General features: G+C 45.6%; 1 protein-coding gene across 2 annotated transcripts in view; it reads right to left on the reverse strand.

Moving 5' to 3' along the window:
• SRGAP3 (SLIT-ROBO Rho GTPase activating protein 3) overlaps nucleotides 1–24,713 on the reverse strand; it is a 301,121-nt gene that overhangs the window by 95,876 nt on the left and 180,532 nt on the right. For both annotated transcript variants that reach the window (XM_004368295.2, XM_004368294.2), the window contains exon 4: nucleotides 8,795–8,857. In XM_004368295.2, the coding sequence (XP_004368352.1) occupies nucleotides 8,795–8,857 (63 nt within the window). The remainder of the gene's footprint in view (nucleotides 1–8,794; nucleotides 8,858–24,713) is intronic.

Below are 24,713 nucleotides of genomic sequence, written 5' to 3' on the forward strand. Positions count from 1 at the left end.
AAAAAAAAAAAGGTCGAGAAGGGAGAGGGTTGACATGTTGTGGGGTTTTTAACCAATGTCATGAAACAATATGCATACTACTGTTTCATAAGAAACTATTTGTTCTGTAAGCCTTCACCTGAAGTACAATTTAAAAAAAAAAAGACCCCATGCACAATGTTATGAAATGCTTCTGGATCCTGCACCACCCCCACGATCTGCAGGGGATCAGTCCATCCAGCCCCAAGCATGAAGCGTGTGTAACACAGAGCAAGCCTGGAGGACGGAGACCAATCAGGATGTGGCTGTACTTTTTCAGGCCAGGCTTTCCTAGGGCTCAGGCTGGCATAGTGGCAGTGGGGGCTGGAGGATAGAGAAAAGATCCGGAACTACATTGGAAACATATTTGTGCTTCTTTCTTTCATCAAATACACAGTTATTGAGCACTAATATTTTCCAGGATCCCTGGGTGGTACAAATGGTTAATGCCCTTTGCTACTAACCAAAAGGTTGACGGTTCGCATCTAACCAGAGGTGCCTCAGAAGAAAGGCCTGGTGATCCACTTCCGAAAAATCAGCCATTGAAAACCCTGTGGAGTACAGTTCTACTCTAACATGCATGGGGTCGCCATGAATCAGAGTTGACTCGATGGCAACTGGTTTAATGTTTGCCAGGCACTGTACTACATTCTGCTCATATAACTTTTCTCAGAACTATTCCAGGGAGGTCCTGAGGCTCAGAAGGGTTGCCTGACTTGCCCAGGGTCATACTAAGTGGCATGACCCCAGGCCTATCTAACTCCAAAACTGTGCTCTTTCAGTACACAAGGCTGCTTTATGCTAATTAATTAGGACTGAGAAACTAAAAAAAAAAAAAAAATGGTGGGGGAGGGCAGTCAGTTTACAGAAAAATGTCAAGTACATGGCAGAGGGCTCAATCATATGGAGAAACCATGGTGAGGGCACCTGAATGAATGCAGATTTGGAGATATTGCTCTAGGAAGACACACAGCAAGCCAGGGATGGAGCTGGGACCAGAAGTCACATTCCTGGCCTCCCAGTCTCAGGCTCTCACTACCTGCGACCCTGAGGGTGGTCATTAGAAGGTAAATACCTTTACAAAAATTTGCCTGGGCTTCCCCCAACCCCCACTTGATTTCTTACCCCTAAGCCCAGCACACAACCAAATCAAGTCTCCAACAAGTGAAAGCTGTTGTTGTTACCTGCCTTTGAGGAGGCCCTGACTCATGGCAACCCCATGTACAATGGAACGAAATGCTGCCTGGTCCGGCACCATCCCCTTGATCTACTGTGGACAGAACCGTTGTGATCCACAGGGTTTTCATGGGCTCATTTTCGGAAGTAGATTGCCAGGCCCTTCTTCCTAGTCCATCTTAGTCTGGAAGAGCTACTGAAACCTGGTCAGCATAATAGCAACACACAAACCTTCACTGACACATGAGTGGTGGCTGTACTTGAGGTGCACTGGCCAGGAATGGAACCTGGGTCTCCTGCATGGAGGGAAGAATTCTACCACTGAGCCACTAATGCCTCATAAAGTGAAAAGTAGAGCCCATTCATTAGTGCAATTAGTGTCTACCTGGAACCAGCTGCTGCTGGTGTGGACTCTCCTTAGACCTCCCCACATGGCCCTGAGCAAAGTCATCAGGCCCAGCCTACAGCCCCAGACCTGGCAGCCCTGCCTGGGAGAGCTCAGAGCAGAGTTAAGGAATACAGAGGAGGGGATGCAGTGGGCAGGCTGCAACGCTGGTCAGTTAATGACCCAACAGATGCATTTCATGAGCTAGAAATATATTGATGATCTGAACATATTTTTTGCTGAACAATGAAATGAAGTGGGTTTTTTATCGTTTGTTCTTTCGTTTCGGCCTCTTCTGGAAATATTTGGCATGCTGGCCCACACGCTCACCCTCTGCCCTTTTTCCCTCCCAGGCCAATATACGATCAACAGCTATATTGTATCAGGACAGTGGAGTTCAGGGAAAAAGAGGTGAGGTGGTGTGTGTGTGTGTGTGTATGTGTGTGTGTGCATGTACGTGTGTGTGCGTGTGTGTGCGCACGCACACGCCTGCGTGTATGCGCGCTATTGTGCTTTAGAAAGGAGAGCACCGTGAGGTGGTGGGAACAGGACAGAGGGAAGGCTTGTTGAATGAGTGAATGAACAAACAACTAACAAATTGTCCAGCCCTGCAGGGCATCTGCATCCTTCGTGGTCCCAGATGGAGACAAGGCTTTTCCCTAAATCAGGTGATGGATGGCCTTTAGCATTTCTCTCCATCATCATTACACCCAGGATCCATTATAAGTACCCCCTGCAAACCACCACCACCTCCTTTATGAAAAATTAAAAACAGAAAAAAGTCTAGTGTAATCCTTTCTTCACATTTTCTCCTCAGTGGCTGTGGCCATGACCCTGGAGTTCCAGGGGCTGGGGGAGGAGGGGGAATATAAGGACTTGTATAAGCTAATATGGTATCTAGGATGTGCTCAAAAGATCTCCCTAGCAATGAAGCATGGGATTTGCGGTCCAAAGTACCCTCAGCGGCTGCAAGGCTGTGGCTGACTGCTTGCCACGATGGCTGCAGTAATTCCTCCAGTTGCAGCAGGCACACCCCTGTGCGCTATGACTCTGTAGCTCCTCCATCAAGATGTGAAGTTCACTTTTCCACCCCGCGACTCTGGGCATAGCCAGGGGACTTGCTCTGGTCAATGGACATTAGGGTTCAAAAGCGCTTGCACACTGGAGTTTGCCTGCTTTTGGCTGTAGTTGGAGCCCTGAGGCCATGATGTGAATGAGCTTGAAATAGCCTGCTGGGGAGACCAGATGCAAAACAACCAGGATGCCAACCACCAGACATGTGAGTGAGGCCATCTTAGACCACCAACTAGGTTTATCAGCCAGAAAACTGTGGCCACATGAGTGGCCCCAGTTGAATTCTGCCCAAACTGCTGACCCACAGGATCGTGAGTGAATAAAATGGTTATTGGTTTAAGCCACTGAGTTTTGAGGTGGTTTATTATGCAGCAATTGATAACTGATAAATGGCCTTAAGCAAATCATTTACTCCTCTGTGCCTCAGTTTCTTCATCTGTAAAACGAGGTTAATAATAGTACCTAGCTCATAGGGTTGTATGAGCTTTAATTAAATAATACACATGAAGTACCTAATACTGTATGAGGTACATTCTAAGCACTCAATAAATGGCCACAGTTGTTATTATTATCCTTGTTCTGACAATAAAGAAAATGAGGTCCAAAGAGGTTAATTGACTCAGCCAAGCTAGTAAGTGGTGCAGCAAGAATTCAAACCCTGGTCTGTCTGTGATCAGTTTGCTGTACATTGCCTTCCCTGCGGAGAATTCCCTTTCTCTTCCCCTCTTCCCCTCTGCTTCTTTAATCCCTACCCATCTGTCTTAGTTATCCAGTGCTGCTATAACAGAAATACCACAAGCAGGTGGCTGTACAAACAGACATTTATTTTCTCACAGTTTAGGAGGCTAGAAGTCCGAATTCAGGGCGCCAGCCCTAGGGGAAGTCTTCCTTTCTCTGTCGGCTCTGGAGGAAGGTCCTTGTCTCTTCAGAGCTCCTGCTCTTGGGCGATCTTCATGTGGCTTGGCATCTCTCTTTCCCCATCTCTGCTTCTTTTGCTGGCTTGTTTAATCGCTTTATATCTCAAAAGATATCGATTTAAGACACACCCTACACTAATCCTGCTTCATTAACATAACAAACACAACCCCTTCCCAAATGGGATTATAACCACAGGCATAGAAGTTAGGATTTTCAACACATATTTTGAGGGGACACAATTCAATCCATAACACCATCCAAAGGCATCAAGCTCAAAATCCACCCTTGATCACAGCAGCCCATCTGGATCCACCACATTTCTAAGGCCCCAGGCTTCTCTTCCTCCCTACTTCCCTCTTCCTCTCAATGGATCTCTCACACATGTGCACACTCCCTCTCATTTCTTCTCTCAGCAAATATGTACTGATGACTTACTATGCACCAAGCACTGCTGTGGGCTCTGGGAACACCCACTGAGCTCACCGTCTTGGTGCCCTCCCCTCCGATCCATGTATCCAGCGTGTACCATGCTCTGTCTTAATTGTTACAGAATCAGTTCACACACTCCTGTTCTCATCTCCCTGCCCAGATTATAAATTCCTTGTAGATAAATCCAGTTTCTTTCATTTATTCATACATACATCCCTCCCTCCTTTGCTTCAACAAGACCATAGGAATGCCCAGGATATATACGCCACTCTGACAGAGACTAACCCTTGAAATGTTCAGAATCCTCCACTGGGCCTACTGCAGAGCTGAGTCCACAGCAGGCATCCCCAAAGGCTTAAATTTAACTGAATTTCTGGCTAACTGTCTTAGTTTCCTGGAGTCCCTGGGTAGTGCAAACAGTTAATGCGCTCGGCCACTAACCAAAAGATTGGAGGTTTGCGTCCACCTAGAGGCACCTCAGAAGAAAGGCCTGGCAATCTAATTCTGAAAAATCAGCCACTGAAAGCCCTATGGAGCACAGTTCTACTCTGACTGACACACATGGGTCACCAGGAGTTGGGGTAAACTTGATGACAACTGGTAAGGTAAGTCTTAGTCTCCTAGGGCTGCTATGACAAAATACCACAAAGTGAGTGGCTATAAAGAACATAAATTTATTGTTGCACAGTTCTGGAGGCTATGAGTCCAAATCAGGGTATCAGCCTTGTTGACGCCTTCTGAGAGCTCTGAAGGAGAATCTGTTCCATGCCTCTCTCCCACATTCTGATGGCTTCCAGCAATCCTTGGCGTTCCTTTGCTGCTTGTAGATACATCTTCACATGGTGCCTTCCCACTCTGTGTGACTCTCTCCTTGTCTGTTCTCTCCTTTTATAAGATACCACTCAGAAGGGATTAGCATCCACCTTATTCTAGTATGACCTCATTAACTTCACTGATAACATCTTCAAAGAAAAACCCTATTTCCAAACAAGGCCATATTTACAGGTACCAAATCAAACCAAACCCGTTGCCGTCAAGTTGATTCCGACTCATAGTGACCCTATAAGACAGGGTAGAACTGCCGCTTAGGGTTTCCAGGGAGTGGCTGGTGGATTTGAACTGCCAACCTTTTGGTTAGCATTCATAGCTCTTAACCACTATGCCACCAGAGCTCCTTTGCAGGTACAGGGGTTAGGTTTTTAATATCTTTCTACAGGACACAATTCAATCCATAACAGTAACTATTGAAGACTCAGCGTGAAGTCAACAAATGACCTGGGGGCGGGGGAGTGGTGTTGGCACCCTGGAGGCTCCCCCTCCTCCATATGCAGCAAAAGAAGAAAGTTGAAGGCTCTGGACCCTTCCTCCTCCACCTGCTCCTACTGCCCATGACCAGGCTGCTGTGAGCACCCCATGGCAGGTATCATCCTGACATGGTCAGAGCCAGCCTACCTGGCCTGGGTGTCTGACCCAGTGGCACTTCTGTCCAGCTGCCCTGCCTCGTGGTCAGCGTGGGCAGACGTGAGTGGAGCATCTGCTGGACTCAGGGCACTGTGTGGGACAGAGCACCAGGAGGGACACGAAGAGATACCACCGTCCTCCTGATCCCTGACCACCGCCTGGACCTTTCCAGTGTGCAAACTAGAGAATGGTACTATTACCATCTGCAGTTTTCACAGGAGCTGGAACTAGGAAATCGAGAGGTGAAGTGACTTGCCAAAGGCCACATAGCTGGGCAAGTCCTTAAGTTCAGTGCTCCATGGCCATTGCCCTGACTCCAAGGAGATTACACCCCAGTTGGGGAGACAGGATATAGCCCATAAAGATAACTAATAATGCAAGATGTTATGCACTGAATTGTGTCCCCCAAAAAGATATGCTGAAGTCCTAACTCCTGTACCTGTGAACGTGACCTTGTTTGGAAACAGGGTCTCTGAAGAAGTTGTCAGTTAACATGAGGTCACACCGGAGTAGGGTAGGTACTAATCCAATATGACTAGTGTCCTTAATAAAGGGGAGAAGACACAGAGAGAGATACAGGGGGAAGACAGCCATGTGACGAAGGAGTTAAGCTGCAGGTACAAACCAAGGAATGCCTGGGGCTACCAGAGGCTGGGAGAGACAAGGAAGGATCTTCCCCTGGAGCTTTTGGAGAGAGCATGGCCCTGCTGACATTCTCATCTCAGACTTCCAGACTCCAGAACTGTGAGACACAAATTTCTGTTCTTATAAAGCCACCCAATTGGTGGTACATTGTTATAGCAGCCCTGGGAGACAAACACACAAGGGACTTTTGTAAAACTGCCAGAGGATTCAAAGTTCAGAGGAGATGTCTTTCTAAAGGTGTAGGCTCAGCCTAGCCAAATCCTCCGCCGCATTCTGAGTAGGAAAGCCACATTCAGTTATCCGCCTCACACGCTGTTCCCCTACCTTCCTGCACCCCAAGTATGTACAACAGCCTCTTTTGACACTCTCCAAGGAGGTGTAAATAATAATAGCTATGGCAATATTAAGAATTTCTGATCTACCAGGCTTATTTTCTTCTTTGTTCTAAGCAATACCTTCTATATTTGATCTCCTGTAATTCTCTCAAGTATGCAAACATAAGGGATAGAGTCTAGATTGGAGCCTAGGTCTCTGTGCTTTAAACCAGTAGGCTATTTTCTCCCCACTTTCCTCCCCTCCCCGCCGCACCATGTCCAGCTGAATTACAGCAGTATGTTTCTCCAAGCAGCAATTCTCTTTTGCCCTAAGCAATGATCCAACTTAAAATTGTCCAGGGCTCAAGTTTTGCTCCTTACTTGCAATCACAGACTTGAGAGTTTCAACTTTTAAAAAATTACCCCCCCCAGGAACTCTCACCCCATTTTATTGATTGGGAAAACTGAGGTCCAGAAAAGCAAATGCCTTGCCCAAAGTCCTGTAGCTGGTTGGAATCCACGGCAGGCCTCGACCTGAGGTCCAGGGTTTTGGGCAAAGGCTCTCGGCCCTCGAGGAATCTATCATGTGCTGGCACACAGGACGTAACATAGAAAGATAAGAATACCAAAGAGAGGGGTCTTCTCACAGCCTGCTATTCCTTCCCTTCATACCAGGGGTTTTCAAATACAATTTCAGCAGCAGAATCTCTCTTCACCCCCATTAAATCCACTGCCGTTGAACTGACTCCGACTCATAGTGACACCATAGGACAGGGTAGAACTGTCCCATATGGTTTCCAAGGCTGTACTCTTTACAGAAGCAGACTGCCACATCTTTCTCCCACCAAGTGGCTGGTGGGTACAAACCACTGACCTTTTGGTTAGCAGCCAAGCGCTTAACCACTGTGCCACTAGGCACTTCTCTCCCCTTTTATAAGACTCCCCTCCCACACTCCTCTTAACGGGAAACTCGATAAGGAATTCCTGTATATTGAAAACATACAGTTTTGACTCTGTTCTGACTGACTGAGGGGCCTGGAGCTCTACCTGTCCCCAACTGCTCCCCAAGGCTGACCCTGTGTCCCTCCACCCGCCTCTCTAAGGAGGCCAAAGGCTCCTTGGAGCACAGTCTGTGAATCCCTGCACCCCAGCCTAGAGCATTTGTGTTCCCCTATACACTCACCTTCTTGGCTTCCAACCCCCAACCCAAGTCCACTCAGATCTTGACTCTAAGAAGGTAGTAAGTTTGGTTCTAGGCCCAATTATGATGTACTGGAATTACTCCTTTGTATTGGCAAGGCATGCACACCCCCATAACCATATGTGATCCACAGAACAGCCCTGTGAGGTGGGGTCACTTCCATTTGACAGATGAGGACACTGAGACCCAGATAAGTGACTAACCTGCCTAAGGTCCCACAGTCAGTAAGTAGCAGGCTTGAGTCTGTTCGACCTGAATCCCAAACCCACAACCCTGCCCCAGGAGCTTTCATTCCAATGGCCCCAGCCTTAACTTTGTGTCCTTCATTTTAGTAGGTGTTATGGAATGAATACTGTTATTGTTGGCGTAGTAGTTAAGAACTTGGCTGCTAATCAAAAGGTCAGAAGTTTGGATCCACCAGCCACTCCTTGGAAACCCTATGGGGCAGTTCTACTCTGTTCTATAGGGTCGCTATGAGTCGGAATCAGTTTAATGGCAATGGGTTTGGTTTTTTGGTATGGAATGAATTGTGTCCCCTAAAAATATACATTGACTTTCTGGTCACAGTACCTGTGGATGGAAATAGGGTTTTTCTTTTGTTATGTTAATGAGGCCATGCCAGAGTAGCGTGTATCCTAAACCCAATCACTTCTGAGTTTAAAAAAAAGACAGAATAGATGCAGAGACACACACAGGAGGAAGGCAGATTCCATGTGAAGACCCATCTACAAGCAGAAGAACGCCAAGGAACTCCCAGGGCTACTGACAAGGAAGGACCTCCAGCTAGAGCCACGCCCTAAATTCGCACTTCCAGCCTCCTGAACTGTGAGGAAAAAAATTCAGCTTTCTTTAAAGCCACCCATTTGTGGTATTTCTGTTACAGCAGCACCAGGTAATTAGGACAGTAGGTAACACATTCTCATAACTAGCAGGTCATTTGAACCTCTTGGGAACTTTTAAAAACTGCAAATGCCCAAGGCTTCGCCCCTCATGTTCACAATCATATCTGGGCTTGGGGACATTACATCCTGCCATGAAGACCCATTGTCACCCCTGCACAAGACACGGCAAAAAGCCCCAGGGCCATCCCAGACCTCTGTTAACCACCCTCCAGTCCTGGGAGCCGAAGAAAGGGGTCCAATCCAAACCACAGCAGAGGTTGCGCAGACTTACCGTGTAGAGCTCGTTGGTGACCTTCAGGAGCTCCTCGTGCATCTGCAGGCCAATCTCCTTGCTCTGAAATATGGAAGAACAAATGTCAGAGGGCCATAAGGTTGCTGGATGCATCTATCAATTTGTTTTCAAATACAGAAAAATCAGGAATGTTTGGGGTAAGGTGGGAAGGGGTGGAAATCGACATAAACCTCACAGATCTAGACCTAAATTTCTCAGCTTGTGTCCATGAAACAAACCCACAGACAGAGGCTCCTTGCAGAAGGAATTCTCTGGTCACATAAGTTTAGGAACCCTGCACATCCCTTCCCTACCTTGGTGATTCACAGTGACATTAGCATATTAAAGATTCTGAACCGTCCTATGGCCAGTCGATCTGTTCATCTTGATTTAATTCTGTGCTTCTTAAGCTGATCTGCCAGAGTATGCATTGCTTGCTCAATGGTCATTAACATCTCATGAAAGCAGGGCTTCACAGAACATGGTTTGGGAAATAATGATGTAGCATCTCAGTTCATGGTGAGAGTGACTGGTATTCTCAGGTCATCCCAGGAGCCTCCTGGTCAGTGCCCTCCTGGTTCCTGGTGCTTGTCCTCCTTGACTAGGAACCAGCTGTTGACACCTGTAAATCTGTGTCAAACTAGTCCAGAGAGGCTGAGATCACCCACCTTTGACAAAAAATTGTGTGGTGGACAACAAATCCCACTCCACACGTCAGCTGCATTCTATGGGAATCTCAACCTACCTTCCCTAGTCAGTCCAGACCCCAGCTGCCCACACAGCCCCTTCTCTCTCATCCCCACCAGGTCAGCGGGTACTGGCCCCAGGTGTGGTCAGGTTCTCAGGAACCAGGACCAAAGGCCAAATTGTTAAGTGCAAAGGGGTTCCACACCTCACAACACCCACTTGGGCATGAACATCTTGGTTTTCAGAGCCTCGTTACCGCAAATGCCTGGAACCTTGGTTTGACCCCAAATTTCAGTCCAGCCTCCCCCATGCTGGTTCCCATGCCTGCCTCACCTCATCCATCGCTGCCCAGATCCTGGCAGGATGACAGCTCTACACCATTAACAAGTTTGCCGAACGAGTTAAACAGGAGCAGTACCGCTCAGTGCTACCAGCTGCCTACGTGGCCTTGGATAAGTCACTGCCCCCTTTGAGCCTCAGTTGCTGCACCTAAAATAAAAAACTGAAACTAAAGCCGTGCTTCCCAAAGCACGATCTGGAGGCCACTGCTGGGTGCTACTCTAAAAAGGGGCAGGGCTTCTGTGGCCAAATACTATCTTTGAGAAAAGCTGGTTAAACAAACCCGTTGCCCTCGAGTTGATTCCTACTCATAGCGACCCTATAGACAGAGCAGAATTGCCCCATAGGGCTTCCAAGGAGCGGCTGCTAGATTCTTATTCAAACAGCTGACCTTTTGGTTAGCAGCCGAGCTCTTAACCACTGCACTGTCAGGGCTGCAGTTAGTCAGGCAGATTTTCTTGACTGCAGGACTTCCCGAGGTTTTAATAGCCTCATGTGCACAGAGACTCTCAGGGGGGGCTGAAGGTGCAGTTTAGTTGACCGCAATCCTTCTTTCCTGGAGTGATTTACATGACTAGTATACTAAGGGACAAGATTCAGAAAACAATGAAGAAATGATCTCCAGGGTTCCACCTTGCCTGAAAAGTCTAGGATTCTGTGTTACTTTATGTATTATTATTATTTTGATAAATACTCTCCCTGCTTGCTTGGACTGGAGTCCCTGGGTGGTGCAAATGGTTAAGTGCTTGGCTACTAACTGAAAGGCTGGCGGTTCAAATCCATCCAGAGGTACCTCAGAAGAAAGGCCTGGTGATCTTCCCAAAAGGTCACACAATTGAAAACCTTATGGAGCAGTTCTACTCTGATACACATGGGGTTGCCATGAGTCGGAATCAACTTGATGACGACTGGTTTGGGTTTTTTTGTCTGGACCATCAAATTATGTTTCTGTACAGAAAATTCGAGCACTGACTCTTCCCTGAGGAACTGAGTCATCCTGCTCTCACTTTCAGCTCCAGTGGCCTCACGGCTTGATCAGCTGCTGATGAGTGGAGACAAGCCTTCCTCCTGCCCCCTTGCGGGTCGGGAGCCCCTGAACTGGTTACAGAAGCCTGTTCAGCTGTAGCTAAGGAAGGCTCCATATCAGACATCATCTCTTCCCAGGTGCCTTCTCCTTGCCCCACAGCCTTTCTCTCAGCTGCTGGGCCTGGAATTTTGCCAAGAATCGCCCCTCTGAAGGTAGCCCTTGCCTATGCCCAGCATCTCTCAACAGACAGCAGAAAGCTCTGAGGAAATTCTTTGTAGACCTCCCTCAGCTCTGGTGACTAAAGACAAGGGAGCCAATTCAAAATCACAGCAGAGCCTGAGCAGAACTTCTGTGCAGTGCTCACTGGGGACCATCAGGAGAGTCGTGTGCATATGTAATGGTGCTCGGTGAATCCAACCAGATAGCCCCACCTCCTTCTATTCTCTGTGATTCTCTCAAATGGGAAGTCCGTGCCTCAGCTTCCCCTGTGGCCCATTTACTCCCTGCTCCCAGCCAATGCAGCTCACGCATAGCCACCACCCATCTGTCAGTGGAGGCTTGCATGTTGCTATAGCTGAACAGGTTTCAGTGGAGCTTCCAGACTAAGATGGACTAGGAAGGCCTGGTGAGCTACTTCCCAAAATCAGCCAGTGAAAACTCTATAGATCACAACAGTCCAATTCTGTTGTGCATGGGGTCTCCATAAGTCGAGGGCCAGTTGAGGGCCGACTTGTCAGCAGGTAACAACAACAACAGCCTGACACTCGCCCACCACTGCTGACTGCAGACTCTCCAACACACCCAGTGGCCTGCCCTGTGTCCTCAGTCTCACCACCATCTCTGATGCCCAAGACCCTATTTCTTAATATATTTACTTTTATGATCTGTTTTGGTAAGTAATAAATGCACATGGTTAAAGAAACTCTAATAGCCAGTAAGGTAAAAAGTAAAGGGTAAGTCTTCCAGACTCCCAGACTGTGCCTAGAGGCAAATGCCAACTCATGATGACCCCACGTGTGACAGAGTAGAACTGTGTTCCGAGGGTTTTCAATAGCTGACTTCTTGGAAGCAGATCACCAGGGCTTTCTTCCCAGGAGCCTCTTGGTAGACTTGAACTTCCAACCTTTTGGTTAGTGGCCAAACATGTTAACCATTTGCCCCACCCAAGGCCTTCTTGCACTTATAAAGGGGAGTGTAATTATCTTTCTTGTTTACTTGTATAATCATTTATTATTTGCTTCCCCCACTTGAATGTGAGCCTCATGAGAGCAAAGGGACTTTCTCTCTGGTGGTGGATGCTGTGATGTGCTGCTTAGATCCCACAGCTACTGGGAGTGTACAGGGCTGTCTTAGGGATGGCCTCAGCAGACAAGGTGACATCCCTTCCCAGGGTAGTCCTCAAGCAAAGGCTGATCCATGTAGGGTACAGAGACCTGTCTCCACTTGTACAGCTCTGAAGGGTCATTCCATCTTTACAACTCCCTGTAGAGTTGCTAAGGCCTCTAGTGAGGCTGCCTGCATCACAGCTTGACCTCCCCCTACTGCCTTCTCTTCCCTGCCAAAGTGCTGAGCCCAAGAGCACTCCCAAATCAATCTCCTTTGTGCTAAATCCAGATGTCTGAGTCTCTTGCCTGGGGCGCCAGCCTACAACATCTCCCTTCCCCACGCCTGTATCCCTGGGATACCACGGAGTCTGCCACATAATGAGTTATCAGTGAATATGTTTGTTGAGTGAACAAATGAAGTGACAGCTTCTCTAAGCCTTAGTTTCCTTCTCTGTAAACTGGGATGATAGCATATGTGTTCCAGAGTCCCTGGGAGGATCGAAAGAGATAACACATATGGCAGCACTTGGCACCATGACAGGCACAAAATAATAGTAACAGGCTGAACTGACGCCCACTGCATGCCAGGGACAAGGCTAGGAAGGGGCCAGAGACACGAATACAAAACAGAATCTTCTACTAACCTTTCCCTTAAGAATCTCCCAGTTTGGCAGGGTAGAAGGTCAAGAATACAAATAATTCTAAGGCAGGAGGCAGGAAGGGCTGCAAAAGAGTGACTGGTGAAGTGAGGTGGGATGAAGTGATAGGAGGATGGAGAGGTTACTATCAGGGCAATCTCACCTGGTCTGAATGGCCAGAGAGAGCATTCTAGGCTGGGGGATAACCCAAGCAGAGGCTAGCAGACAGACCAGGAACAGCAAAAAGTCTAGTTTGCAAAGAGAGAAGTGTAACAATGGAACAGCAGGAAACAAGCCTGGAACAAAGGTTGAGTCAGATCGCAGAGGCTTATGGGGTGCAAGCTTATTCCAAGTGGAATGGGGAGCCACTGAAGGTTTCTGAGCCAGAGAGTATGATAATCAGAGCTGTGCTTCCAGAAGATAAAGATGACGGTGGCATACTCACCACCCATTTGTCAGTTTGTTGTACTGCGGTGATCTGTGTGTTGCTGTGATAATAGAAGCTATTCCATCAGTATTTCAAATACCAGCAGGGTCACCTATAGTGGACAGGTTTCAGTGGAGTTTGTAGACTAAGACAGACTAGGAAGAAAGGCCTGGCAATCAACTTCCAAAAATTAGTCAACAGAAACCTTATGGATCACAACAGAATCTTGTCTGACTTGTTTGTTTTGGACACGTCATAAGAAGTGACTGATCACTGGAGGAAGACACCACGTTTGGTGAAGTAGAGGACCAGAGTGAGAAAGACCCTCAGTGAGATGGACCAGCACAACAGCCGCATGATAGACTCAAACATGCTGGTGATTGTGAGCCCATCTATACGATGTACGGAGAATGGAGTAGATGAGAGGGGTTGGAGGTCTGGTTCTTGTGTTTCCTCAATAGGACATTAAGCCTCCAGATGGAACCTACCGACGTCTCTGCTCCTCTCCCCCTCAGCACTAAGCACTTGGGCTGGCCACACAGTGATCCTCAGTTACTGAACTGCAGGATTCAAAGGCACTGTGTTTTGTTTGTTTTTTTTTTTCTTACTAGCTGGGGTTGGTTTAGAAGGGAAATATTCTCAACTGTAGTTTCAGAAACTATTGAATGAGGAAACCAAACCAAACATTCCACCAGGAACAAGGAGGCCAAAACCCCTATAATCTCTAGCAGATGCATTCACACCCAGCCCTCGGGGACCCAAGTGGCAATGTATTAACACTGGAGATCCACATTTCTCGCATTGCTTTCATGCCTGCGGAGGTAGGGGATGGTGAACTGCTTCCTTTATGCATAGGACATGTGTGGACTGTGGAAAATGATGAAATTGGGCCAAAGAGAGTTTAACCACAGCAGTCATGATTATTTGGGGTTGGAAGGACAGAGCCCTGGCTCTCCGACCCAAATAAGCCTATGAAATCAGGCAAGCCAGCCTAAAGGGCCAGCCAGGCTGAGGGTAAGTCATGCTGGGCCCTGCCTGGTTCCCCATCCTCTGCCTTGTTTTTCTGCCCACAGCTAAAACCAGTCAGACTCCCCGTAGCACACTGATATTGGGGCTAGATAATTCCTTGCTGTTGGGGCTGTCCAGTGCATCACAGGGTATTTAGCAGCATCCCTGGCCTCTACCCACTTGATGCCATTCCCCATCCTCATCCCCCAAGTTGTGACAACCAAAATTATCTCCAAAAAAATAAAATAAAAAACTATTGCCATTGGGTTGATTCCAAAAATTATCTCCAGAATTGCCAAATATTCCCTGGGGCAGAGAGAGCCACTGCCTTAGACCAAGGGCCTCAAAGTGGCAGCTTCTCTGGCCTGCAGACACGTTCTGTTTGGCCATTCGGTGTTTTCAGAAAATCTGAATACTTTCCTGGCACTTAAAATTCAGGAAATTTCCCTTAGATGTCCTGACTTTCAGTTTCTCTTGAAAAGCTAGAAGATCCAGCCATACTGGGCCCGTCTCCACACGGCTGCCCTGTAAAGGGGGCTTGGGCTGTCTGGGGGCCACAGTGCCCAGCATTTCACTTCCTTACCCACGTCACCCATCTGGTCCACAGAGGCATTCAGGCTCATGGCCCAGAACCCAAGAGCAAGTGACCATCTGCAGTGCCCTAACACTCATTTAGTAGCACAATTCCAGACCTGCTGAGCTGGAACATTTGAGAGTGCCTTTTGAGCTAGTACCCTTCTCATATCCCAATGTTTGAGAGCCACTGAACAGTCTCGTTCTTGAAACCAGGCCTATTTTCCCTGCTGGCCCCCGCCACCACTGCCTGTGTGGATTCACAGCACCACCTGAACCCAGAGTCACTGTCTCCAATCCTTCTGCCTGCACTCTCTCCTTTTCGACCTCTGTGGCCAACTCCTCAGCTAGCTTTGTTCAATTTACACAAATAGTATTGAATACCTACTAGATACTAGGAGCCCTGGTGGTGCAGTGGTTAAGAGCTCAGCTACCAACCAAAAGGTAGGCAGTTCTAATTCAGCAGCCACTCCTTGGAAACCCTGTGGGGCAATTCTACTCTGTCTTATAGGGTCGCTATGAGTTGGAATCAACTCGATGGCAACGGGTACTAGATACCAGCCTCAACTAGGCACTGAAGATGTGAAGCTGAATGAGACATGGTCGTTACTCTCCAGTAACAGTCATATCAACAGCACCCAGCATTCACGGGGCACCTTCCAGTTGCTGAATACTGTCCTAAGTCACTTTATGCATTATCTAATTAAAACCCTACAAGGCAGGTAAAAAACAAAAACAGTTGCTATAGAGTCGATTCTGACTCATGGCAACCCTATGTGTATCAGAGTAGAACTGTGCTCCACAGGGTTTTCAATGACTGAGTTTTCAGAAGTAGATCACCAGGTTTTTCTACTGAGGCACCTCTGAGTTGACCTGAACCTTCAACCTTTCAGTTAGCAGAGAGTACACTAACCATCTGCACCATTCAGAGACACTATATACATATATACATTATGGGGCTCCCAGGTGGCACAAACAGTTTGTGCTCATCTGGTAACCAAAAAGTTGCAGGTTTGAACCCACCCAGTGACACCGTGGAAGCAATTACAAGTGATTGCTTCCATAACAGTTACAGCCAAGAAAACCCTATGAAGCAGTTCTCCTTTGTAACACACGGGGTCACCATAAGTTAGAATCAACTCAACAGTACAAGACAACAACAATAAATATATTTATATCTATATATTTATATATTAAAAAGCTATATATAATGTCTCTATATATCACCCCTATATAATAATATATACAACGTAGGTACTATTGCTATTCCCACTTGACAGATGAGGAGGGGAAGCTCAGAAGGGTTGAGTGACTTACTCAAGGATGCACAGCAAGAAAGTGGCAGAGCCAGGATTCAGTTTTTGGTTGGTCCATTGTAATGACTTAGTATCGTATGCTTCCTCAGGGCCCAGTGGGAGACACATTCAGATGAAAAGAAGCCATTCCAATGCTGTACTAGAGATGAATCCAGACAGACTACAAGAAAGGTACAAAGGAGGATGTGCCCCCTGGACACCATCTACCTTTCTCATCACCTGTGTAGGAATCTGTATCCCTGGCACTCCACCCTCCCTTACTTGCAGGCAAGTCTAGTTCTAAGCCCTGGTCCTTCTTGATCTACCCTGCCCTGCTATGAAAAAAATCAGCCATGATAACCATCTCTTGTTTTTCCTTTCCTCCCTCTGATAACAGAAGGTGAGATATAGGTGGGACTGACTCTTGCTTGCCTTGCCACACAAGATGTTCTATTGGGCATGGGACCCAGGCCTGAACAGAGAGCCCCAGTCCTTTGTTGCCAGTGATTGGTCAGAGATAGAAACATGTCCCAGGCTGAGCCAATAAGAATCTTCCCTGGGAACTTTCTAATAACCACACTCCCAAACATCATCTCTCCTCTGGGGTTGCTAAGCTAGGACATCAGGAGTCTTGGGCTGCCTGCAGCCATTGTGCCCACCATGAGGAGAGGGCCAGAGCCTCGACAACAGCCTTTGAGTCCCTGGATCTAGTGATGCCTGAACAGGATTTATCTCGGACTTTTTAGTTAAAGGATCCAATAAATTTTCATTTTCACTTATGTGAAAGAATATCAACATAAAGCCATGCTTATGTAAGTCTGAAAATACCAAAATGACCCCTGAGAGTGATCGCCTTCTGAAAACCCTTCCCCAAGCACCAGCTTTCAAACAGTTCCTGCAGAAGGACAAATTTCTGAACAATTAGAGCATAGGCTCCTTATAGGCAGGGACCTTGGCTTCATGGTGTCTCCCATAGCGCTGATCAGGAAGGCCTGCACACAGAAGGTGCTCCACAAAGGGCTGCAGATGAGCTCATTGACACACAGACCAGTACCAGCTGCCACCAAGTCAATTCCAACTCACGGCAACCCCATGTGTGACAGAGTAGAACTGCACTCCGTAGTTTTCAATGGCTGATTTTTTGGAAGTAGATTACCAGGGCTTTCTTCCAAGGTGCCTCTAAGGGGACTCAAACCTCCAACCTTTCAGTTAGCAGCTGAGTGCATTCACAGTTTGCACCACCCAGGGACTCCAGTTGATATGCAGAAGCAGTACAAAGTAGAGAGGGGCAAAAGGTGGCCACCTCTAAGTCTCATTTCTGTGCAAACAAACAAACAAAACCACACATTCATAACAAGACGGGATCGCTGATGAAACTTTTCTTGACATGAGACAATTCCCGAGTGAAATTGATTTCTTTGTCATGAAAATGTTGCCAAGGGTGCTTGATTTGGTTTTCAAATGAAGTATTAATCATGCTTTTTTTTTTTGGGGGGGGGGGGGACTCTTGAAAACATTTCTGTGGGTCCCAGGACTTTATGAGTTATATTTGAAAAGTTCTCTGTTTAAAGGGCATGTCTTCATCTCTCCCAAACCAACTCAAAGATGGATCACTCCTGGACTAAAAAATAACCCTATGTCTAACAAACAAGACTCTCTTGAAGTGATGAGTTTTAATGACAAACCTGTTGCCGTCGAGTTGATCCCGACTCATAGTGACAAGGCCCCCATTTATTTCTCTAAAGGAGACCACCCCAAACAATCTTTGGAAAAGTCTGAGGCAGGAGTAAGGACATCTTTTACTCCCTGTAAGAAGCTTGTCACCTCTCAATTATCCATGGCGGGCCTCCAGACCTCTCTCCTCCCATCTCGTCAAACATTGCTGCATCAAGTTCCGTCTCTCTTTCCTCACGCTTTGCTTGAATAAATAATGTTCTTATCTATTTATGGGCTTCAAAACGAACAATAATAAGCAAACAAAAAACTCTGTCTCTTACAGTTCTAGACCCTGGCCAATACCATTCACTGCTTTTCCACATTTCAGCTTGTTTTCACCAAATAACAAAACTCAAGGCCCACAGATGTTCCCCCATTTGAATACAGAAGCACTGGCCACCTCCGAAAGTGAGTGTGCCTTCATCTGCAAGCAAAGGCTTAAAAGGTGCATCTCAGAGGGATCAGCTTCTACAGTCTATCCCGGAAGATCAGCTCAGCCCTGAGCTCAGCGGCTTGGACAGCTGGCTGGGTAACTGTTCCTCCACAGATAGCCAATGCCTGGGCTGTCAGCTCTCGGTCACATGCCCACTCCTTGCCTCTGGACATCATCCTGAGCTTAGTTTCTGCCCCGCCTTCCATCCTGACCCTTGTTGTGTTTCTCCTCTCCCATTATCTCCTTCCTTTATCTGCTCCTGGACACCTCCCTTCTTTTCCTCCCCTTCCCAGACTAATTTATGTCTCCTGTTGGCTGCAATTCCAAATGTTCCTTCTGTTTGTCTTTGCAAGAGGGTGGAAAGCAGATCTGAGTCCTGAACTCTTCTCCCTGTTGCCAGGCTGGGATTTCATACTACAAGGAAAAAGGAAGGCTCTGGAACCACTAATCGGATGTTGCTGGCAGAGGTGGGGCCCACTGACGCCTAGCTGGCAGCCTTGCAATGGCCCGAGGCAGTGAGCCCGCACCCTGCCTGTTATCTTCCTTCCCCTGTAATTACTCCAGCGTCTCTTTGGGACCCTGTTCACTCTGAAAGCCCTCATTTGCATTTTCAGAAATGCTTAAAATAACAGTCCAGAGGGAGTCCCAGGATACCTCTGAATGGCTGTGAAGAGGTGACCTGACGTGGTCAGGGTAGGAGTTTCTGGATCACTACTAACAATACTAAATACTATTATTAATACTACTACTTACTATCATCAACAATAGTGCTTAATACTATTACTACTGATAATACTTATTATGAATAATAAAAACAAAAATAGCTATCATTTCTTGATCTCTTAGCATGTACCAGGCACAATGATTACTGCTTTACAGACGATAGCTCATTTAAGCCTGATATCAGCCCTTTATGCAAGGCACTACCGTTAACCCCAGGGGGGCAGTGGTAGAATTCTAGCCACGCATGCAGGAGACTCAGGTTCTATTCCCAGCCAATGCACTTCATGCGCAGCCACCACCCATCTGCCAGTGGAGGCTTGTGTGTTGCTATGTGCTGAACAGGGTTCACCAGAGCTTCCAGACTAAGATGGACTAGGAAAAAAGGCTTAGAGATCTACTTCCGAAAATCAGCCAGTGAAAACCCTACAGATCACAACTGTCCCATCATAACCAATCAGCAGGATGGCACAGGACTGGGCAGCGTTTCGTTCAGCTGTGCGTGGGGTCACCATGAATCAGGGGCCGACTCTGTGACAACGAACAACATTATTAACCCCACTTTAAAGATAAGGACAAAGAGGCTCAGGGGGTGGTGAGTAATTTGCCCAAGATCACAGAGCTAATAAATGTGATACTAGCTCTGTTGCCTCCATTGGGAAAGCTATCACTGTATACACCTTTAAAATTTTTTCCCAAACATTTAAAAATAATTATAAAGCATGGATTCACCTCTGCCTCGGCATAAAATCATACTAATATTGACAAGGCTCTACTTCGGATTACCATAAATACAAGATGACATACTACATCTGCCCAGTGCCGTTTTGCAGAACTTCTCACTATCTGCAACTAAGTCCAGGCCCCTGCCCCTGGCTTCCAGGCCAAGGTGGATGGAAATAGTGTGCAATGCTGCGCTGAATCGCCAGGACTCAGAACACACCCACATGTAATCTTCCTTGACTGTGTCTCTGATGCCAGTCTACATGCTTATGCATGAATCTCTGACTCACAGATAAGCAGTGATGGTTGAGGGTGGGGTGAGAGCTTGCACACTTGGGACACTGTGAGAAGGCCGTCTTCCTGGAAAGCCAGTATCTACAGAAACCTGAAGCTGCTCACTTCCGAGTTGTTTTCTCCCTCTCTGCACTATTGTGAAGGTGAATATGGTGTTGATGAGCCTATTTGTTGGATTCAAAACATTATCTATCACTTATTACTGCTGAATCACTGACCTGAGACATCACTTTAACCTCCTTGACTTTATAACTTGATCTTCTCTTTCATTTGCATTGTTTGTGAATGTCCATAAGGAACGTCAATGAAGACTGCACCGACAATTCAAAATTTGTCCACTCTTCTATCCACACATATATATGCACCACATATTCATACTCGTCCATCCATCCATTCATCTACATACCTTTCATCCTTCTACCCATCCACCCACCCACTCATCCATCCATCTCTCCTGTCCTTCCTTTCTATTCTCATCCACACTTGTAAAGTTTTATTTAAGATAGGTGGCTACAAACAATACAAACTGCTGTTTTGTGTTTTAAATTTCATAAAAGTACCACACTGTACCTTGCTTTTTTCACCCAAGACTATGTTTTCAAGTTTTATTCACATTGATACCTGTAGATCTGGTTCCTTTATCTTAACTGATATATAATATTTCATTGTACACCTACTCCTCACTTATCGACTATCTCATTATCCGACATCTCGCATTTACAACAATAGTTAAAAAAATCTAATATCTGGCTATTCTGCTCATTAACAAGAGATGTCTGGCAGTAACAAATGCCAACATATGAGACGAGAGTAACACCAGCTGTGATGGATAAGGTTATGTGTCAACTTAACTGGACCATGATTCTCAGTGGTTTGGCAGTTATGTAATGATATAATTTGGCAGTTATGTAATGATGTAGTCGTCCTCCATTTTGTGATCTGATGTGTTCATCCTCCATTTTTGCATAACGACATGGTCTTTGGAACCTAACCATGTTGATAAGTGAGGACAGGGTATATTAGCTTACTTCTATAGCTTATTTAATCATTCCCTTAATGATGGAACATTTAGGTTATTTCTGTTTGCTTATTACAAACACTACTACAGCAAACATCTTTGTACAAGGTTTTGTGCACATGCAGATATAGTAGACCAACTTTAGGTTATACTCAGAAGTCCACCACCTGTCTGTCAGTTTGTCATACTGTGGTGACTTGCATGTTGCTAAGATGCTGGAAGATATATCACTGGTATTTCAAATACCAGCAGGGTCACCCATGGTATACAGATTTCAGTGGAACTTCCAGACTAAGACAGACTAGGAAGACAGGCCTGCTATCTACTTCCAAAAATTAGCCAATGAAAACCCTATAGATCACAACAGAATATTGTTATATATTGTTACGGATTGAACTGTATCCCCCAAAAATGTGTGTCAACTTGGCTAGGCCATGATTTCCAGTATTGTGTGGTTGTCCATTTTGTCATCTGATGTGATTTTCCTATGTGTTGTAAATCCTACCTCTATGACGTTAATGAGGCAGGATTAGAGGCAATTAATGTTAATGAGGCAGGACTGAATCTACAAGATTAGGTTGTATTTTGAGTCAATCTCTTTTGAGATATAAAAGACAGAAGTGAGCAGAGAGACATGGGGACCTCATACCACCAAGAAAGTAGTGCAGGAGCAGAGCACATCCTTTGGACCCAGGGTCCCTTTGCTGAGAAGCTCCTAGACCAGGGGAAGATTGATGACAAGGACCTTCCTCCAGAACCGAAGAGAGAGAAAGTCTTCCCCTGGAGCTGGCACCCTGGATTTGGACTTTTAGCCCACTAGACCATGAGAGAATAAATTTCTCTTTGTTAAAGCCATCAGCTTGTGGTATTTCTGTTACAGCAGCACTAGATAACTAAGACAGATATAGTGCTAGAAGATGAGTACCCTAGGTTGGAATGCACTACACAATAGCCACAACAATGGATTCAGACATGGCAATGATCATGAAGATGGCGCAGGACCAGGCAAGAGGTCACTATGTTGCACATGGGGTCACTATGAGTCAGAGTCAACTCGATGGCAACTAACAACAACAGCATACTTAGAAGTGGCATTGCTGGGTCACAGGTTTTGTACCTCTTCTTTCACTTGTTAATAGATACTGTCCAATTATTACCAAAGGGGCTGGACCAATGTACATGTTCGCTGGGAGGATATGAGAGTCCCTGTTGTCCAGGCTATTGCCAACACTTAATATTTCCAGACTTTTAAAATGTTTATCAGTCTAATGGGAATGAAATCATATCTCATCTTGTTTTATTTTACCTTCTCCTGATTACCAGTAAAGATAAGCATATTGTATTTTGGACCACTTAAGTTTCATTTTCTGTGACACCGACCCATTTTTATCTTTTACCCAGTTTTTATTGGGTTGTTTATCTTTTTCTTAGTAATTTGTAGGAGCTGATTTTATATTCTGCATATTATTAACCTTGTACTGATCCTGTGCATGCCAAATATCTTCTCCTTGTCTGCTGTTTGAGTTTTCACTTTATTTATTGAGCCTTTTTTTGTATGGAAGATTTTTTTATTTTTATGTAATGGAATTTATCAATATTTTCCTTTATGGTTTATGCTTTCGTGTGTTTTCTTTAAGCAGCCTTTCCCTACCCCAAACTTTTAAATATAGTCTCCTATATCTTCCAAAAGTTTTAACATTTTGCTTTTCACCTTTAGCATTTTGATCCATCTAGAATATATTTTTGTGAACTGCCTAAGGTGGAGGCCTTATTTTTTTTCCATATAAAAACTAGAGAGAGAGAAATATAGGGAAAGAATATAGAATCAGCTCCTACAAACAATAAGAACAAGACAAACGACCAACTGAACCAGCCCCACAGACTGAATAGACTATTGCTTCCCTCTATTTGTAATGCACCGCTGCCATATGCTGGGTTCCTGTTTACTGAGGGCTCTGCTCCTGGGCTCTCTGTGTGTCCCAATGATCAGTCTGTCCAGCCCTGCTCCAGTCCTACCGGCTTTACTGACTATCCCTTTCAAGGAACTCTTGATATCCGCTAGGGCAAATGCCCCAACAAATACCAAAAAGTTGTATCCTACAGTCCATATTTTCTGATTACAATGAAAAACACTTAGAAATTAAAAACAAATAGAAAGCTTAAAAAAATCTTTGAAACAAAACAAAAAAATTCAACCCACAATTCTGAATAATTCATGGGGCAAAGAAGAAATTCTAATGGAAATTATGAAATATTCATAACTGAATAACAATGAAAACATCATTTATCAAAACTTCTGGGATGTAACTAATTTGTAGCATTAATGACATCAATTTGTAGCATTACTGATATTAATTTTCTTGTTTTCTAATATATGCATTTAAATTACATTTTCTAATTGAGTGTGGCCTGCACACAGGAACATTATTAATTTTTGTCTATTGATCTTGTAACCAGACATCTTGCTGGACTCTCTTCAGTAGGAAGTATGATATTTGCTTCTGGTTTTTGGTTCAGGCTATAAGAGTTCCTATTCCAAATTTGCTAAGAGTTTTTGTCTTAAATGGTGAAGAGTTGGAAGCATGCTTTATAAAAGTCAGGAATAAGACAAGGATGCCCCTTCTCCCACTGCTCAACACACTATACTGGATGGAGGTCCTAGCCAATGTACTAAGTCAAGAAAAAGAAATGAGATGGGAAAAGAAGAGACAAGACCATCATCATTTAGAACTAATCACTGAGTGGTTCTGTGAGTGTATTTTCTTATTTCTGACCCTTCATTTAGCCTGTGCACCCTGAATAAAATATCCCTTCACTCCACCTCTGTTCTTAATTCTCACTATATTCCTTCTCAAAATCCCACTAATCATCATAATGACAGCTAATATTTATTGATTGCTTACTGTGTACAAGGTAGGCATTTTATATCATCATTTTAAATTCTTACAATAACTTTATGAAGTAGGTATTGTTATTTTATTATTATTAATTCCATTTTGAAAATGACAAAACTCAGAGTGTCTAAGAGTCAGGCCAAGTTCACGTCGCTGGAAAGTGGGGGAACAGGGATTTGAGCCAGAGAATCTGCTCTTAAACCTAACCACTGTACTAGAGTGCAATCCCAGCCTACTGTTCACGATATAGGGCCCAGAATTTTCTGCCCATCAACCTTTGCTTTGGTCTGGAATCCTGTCTCTTATTTTTTTCCAAATCTCTGCCTATCTGTTGTAGACAATGATTCTGCACCACTCAGATCCCCTTTGATACTGAAAGACTTCTTCCCTCAGCTCCTGGGTGTATTGCTGTCAGACAGCCCTCAACTGTCGACCCTTTTTGGGAATTGCCTTAGCTGAAGAGTCATCTGTCCAAGTCCACATTTCCTTCCAGAGGCAGTCCACATCTGATGGCTGATTGACAACTTGGGACAACTATGAAAGGCATCCCAGCTTCACAGCTTCCCAGTCAGCTGAGGCCTTCAATGCAACTGTATCACAGCCCAACTTCTCCATTTACCCATTCCTGCTTTATCCCTTTCCTCTCCAGGTGGTGATCCCAAGAGCACTCCCTAATACAACTCTCCCTGCACCGTAATTGCCGTCTCAGGGTCTGTGACCTGGAACACAAACTGGGAGAGATCCTAACCCTTAAGGCTCATTTCAAGTGCTGCCTTCCCACACAGACCTTTCCTGAGCTTCC

The sequence above is a fragment of the Trichechus manatus genome, unplaced genomic scaffold, assembly GCF_000243295.1.
Source record: "Trichechus manatus latirostris isolate Lorelei unplaced genomic scaffold, TriManLat1.0 scaffold00001, whole genome shotgun sequence".
Lineage (NCBI taxonomy): Eukaryota > Metazoa > Chordata > Mammalia > Sirenia > Trichechidae > Trichechus > Trichechus manatus.